Below are 3,790 nucleotides of genomic sequence, written 5' to 3'. Positions count from 1 at the left end.
CTTCCAGCATTAGTTTGAAGTGGCCCAATGTCTACTTTTGCCTGTCGTTTGTTTCTTACGTATTGAAAGAAACTTTTACTATCATTTCTAATATTACTGGCTAGCCTACCTTCATATTTGATCCTCTCCTTCCTTATTTCTCTCTTTGTTATCCTCTGTTTGTTTTTGTAGCCTTCCCAATCTTCTGATTTCCCAGTGCTCATGACCACTTTATAGGATCTCTCTTTTTCTTTGATAGATTTCCTGACTTTAAGATGGATTTAAGATGGAGGTAAGGAAAATATTTTTTGTCTCAGGGGTTTATGCAACTGCGGAACATGCCGCACTTGGGAGAAGTGGAGGCAGGGTTGCTGGACATCTTTAAGGCAGAGGAAGGAGTCAACAGGTGGAGGGAATAGTCCACAGTCAGATCAGCTAAATGGCAGAGCAGGCTTGAGGGCTAGAATACAAGAGCATGGATGTGTCACCTGAACTGTATAAGGGTCTGGTTCGACTGCATTCCGAATATTGTGAGTAGTTTTGGGCCCCGTATCTAAGGAAGCATGGACTGGTGTTTGAGGGGTCCAAAGGAGGTTAACAAGGATGACCCTGGGGATGAAGGGTTTGTCATACGCATAGTGGTTGAGTACTCTGGGTCTGTACTCAATGGAGTTTAGAAGGATGGGGGAGGGGGGGATCTAATTGAATCTTATAGAATACTGAGAGGCCTGGATAGAGTGGATCTAGAGATGTTTCCGCTATCAGGAGAGACGAGGACCCAAGGGATGCCTCAGAGTGAAAGGCCGACCTTTGGAACTGAAATGAGGAGGAATTTCTTCAGCCAAATCGGTGGAGGCCAAGTCATTGAATATCTTTAAGACAGAGATAGATAAGTTCTTGCTTGGTAAAGGTAATCAAGGGTGATGGGGACAAGGGATGGGAACGGCATGGAGAAACATATCAGTCTTGATTGAATGATGGAACACACCCAATGGGCTGAATGGCCTTATTCTGCTCCTTTGTCTTATGGTCTTATGATCTGACGGCCTAATCTTGCTCTGAATTTGTATTTTCATATTAATGATATCCAAAAATATGAACATATAACTCTCTAATATTTCACCCTGGACATTCTGTTGCGGGGTCATCTGAAACAGATGTGAATAGATATACTTTATTTTAGAATTAGTTCCTACTTTCTTCTGAATCAAGAACATTCAGGTAGCTCTCTGTGTTACTGACAGCCCCTAATAGAAGCCAAACATTCAGCTTGACTTTCAACCAGATATTTGTGGTTTTCTTTTCTAATGAAGGTGTGGTAAAGCTTCTGACATGCACTCTCATTGTACCTAATTTAAATCTATGCAATTAAAGTTTTATGCCTCAGTTAGTGTTACAAGAATGGACAAAAGACAACCATTTCAATTGCTAAGACAAAACTGTTTCTACCGCAATTAATTGCACACGTTACCTTTCCGGTAACCTGCATAGATATGAGAGGACATATCCGGAAGTATATCCTATAGCGGGCATGAGTGCTGTGGTAGCAAGTAGGTGAGAGGAGAAAAGCATCCAGAGACTGGTCCCAATTGACATTCCTGACAAGATGCCAATTATTATTCCTGCGATAAGAAGAATGAACAGGCCTGCCTGAAAGAGAAACATGCAAGTTTAATGAAACAAAATGCTTTGAATGAAACAAGTTCTCAATAGCCCAAATACCAAGAGTCCATCTGTAGTTACTGACATACCACAATTACCCTTCCACTGCAACTCAGGCAAATGGTGCAACTTCCAAGAAGCCTGTTAAGATGTTCAGATTGTTTTCCTCAGCATTAGCATTCAGACTGAACCTTTAAACCAATGCAGTAAAAGGAGGCTTTTCCCATATTCTCTGCAACAAGCTAACCTAGGAATAGTTAGGCCATGTTAAGTCTGAATCAGACCTGTATGGAGAACTGGCCTGCACATAATGCATTGATGTTATAGAGAGGATCCCACACAGATTTACTTAACTGATGAGAAAACTGCCACATGTTATCATTGAAAAGCATCATTTAAGTTAGGATTCATTTAATTTTTGAACTATTTTAACAGAAAACAAACAGAGAAGATACCATGCTGGCAAATTATCAAATCTCTTACTTTAGTTATTGTCTTTGAGTACTTTGGATACTTGTCATTGAGGAAGATGCCAATGCCACAAGGGATGAGCATTAAGACCAGGGTTATGGAAATCCCTCTGTATGGGACTTTACTTGCCAGTGATAGGTTTTTGCAATAGAGATAAAGAAGGAGAGGCATCATGCCAAGTGCTAGTACTGTAGAGCATGTGGTCATCACAATACTGTCGGGATAATAAGAGAGACAATGTTAGATAAAGTTTCAGCAAAGATTAGCCATAAACAATTCAGTCACCAATTCTGAAATACAATATTACTGATATTAACAATGCTAACTAATAGGTACCTCTTCCTTGATAGTGTAATCTTTACAGAGGAATTTTAAAAATTTGCTCATGGATTGTGGGCATCACTGGCTGGGCCAGCATTTGTTGCCTATCTGGATTTCCTAGAGGGCAGTTAAGAGTCAAACACATTGCTGTATGGGTGGGATCACATGTAGGCCAGACTAAGTGACAATGACAAATTTCCTTTTGTAAATTTCCTTGGTAACGAACCGGGACAAGTGATGGGCTTGTTAGTGGGTGAACATTTTGGTGATGGTGACCACAATTCTGTGACTTTCACCTTGGTTATGGAGAGATATAGGTCCGTGCAACAGGGTAGGTTTTACAATTGGGGGAAGGGTAAATACGATGCTGTAAGACAGGATCTGAGGAGCATAAGTTGGGAGCATAGACTGTCAGGGAAGGATGTCGTGGAAATGTGGAACTTTTTCAAGGAACAGATACGACGTGTCCTTGATATGTATGTACCTGTCAGGCAGGGAAGAGATTGTCGTGTGAGGGAACCTTGGTTGACGAGGGAGGTTGAATGTCTTATAAAGAGGAAGAAGGTTGAGGAAACAAGGTTCAGACAGAGCGTTGGAGGGATACAGGATAGCCAGAAGGAAGCTGAAGAAAGGGATTAGGAGAGCTAAGAGAGGGCATGAAAAATCTTTGGCGGGTAGGATCAAGGATAACCCCAAGGCATTTTATGCGTATGTGAGAAACATGAGAATGACGAGAACGAGGGTAGGTCCGACCAAGGACAATAGTGGGAGACTGTGTATTGAGTCGGAAGAGATAGGAGAGGTCTTGAATGAGTACTTTTCTTCAGTATTTACAAATGAGAGGGACCGTATTGTTGAAGAGGAGTGAAACGGACTGGTAAGCTAGAAGAGAAACTTGTTGGGAAGGAAGATGTGTTGGGCATTTTGGAAAACTTGAGGCCTGACGTGATATATCCTAGGATTATGTGGGAAGCAATAGAGGAAATTGCAGAGCCGTTGGCAATGATCTTTTCGTTTTCACTGTCAATGGGGGTGGTACCAGGGGACTGGAGAGTGGCGAATGTTGTGCCCCTATTCAAAAAAGGGAATAGGGATAACCCCGGGAATTACAGGACAGTTAGTCTTACGTCAGTGGTAGGCAAAGTAATGGAAAGGGTACTGAGGGATAGGATTTATGAGTATCTGGAAAGACACTGCTTGATTAGGGACAGCCAGCACGTATTTGTGAGGGGTAGGTCTTGCCTTACAAGTCTTATTGAATTCTTTGAGGAGGTGACCAAGCATGTGGATGAGGGTAGAGCAGTGGATGTAGTATACATGGATTTTAGTAAGGCATTTGATAAAGTTCCCCATGGTA

At 41.8% G+C, this 3,790-nt stretch overlaps 1 protein-coding gene across 1 annotated transcript in view; it reads right to left on the bottom strand.

Annotated features, from left to right (window-relative positions):
* Positions 1-3,790, bottom strand: part of slc10a1 (solute carrier family 10 member 1) — a 20,342-nt gene that overhangs the window by 13,861 nt on the left and 2,691 nt on the right. Inside the window, exons 2-3 of the mRNA XM_043698098.1 lie at positions 2,125-2,326; positions 1,451-1,629 (exon numbers count right to left, since the gene is read on the bottom strand). Of these exons, the coding sequence (XP_043554033.1) occupies positions 1,451-1,629; positions 2,125-2,326 (381 nt within the window). The remainder of the gene's footprint in view (positions 1-1,450; positions 1,630-2,124; positions 2,327-3,790) is intronic.

This window comes from Chiloscyllium plagiosum, chromosome 10 (genome assembly GCF_004010195.1).
Source record: "Chiloscyllium plagiosum isolate BGI_BamShark_2017 chromosome 10, ASM401019v2, whole genome shotgun sequence".
In the NCBI taxonomy this organism is placed as follows: domain Eukaryota; kingdom Metazoa; phylum Chordata; class Chondrichthyes; order Orectolobiformes; family Hemiscylliidae; genus Chiloscyllium; species Chiloscyllium plagiosum.
This window is presented reverse-complemented; position numbering and strand designations above follow the sequence as displayed.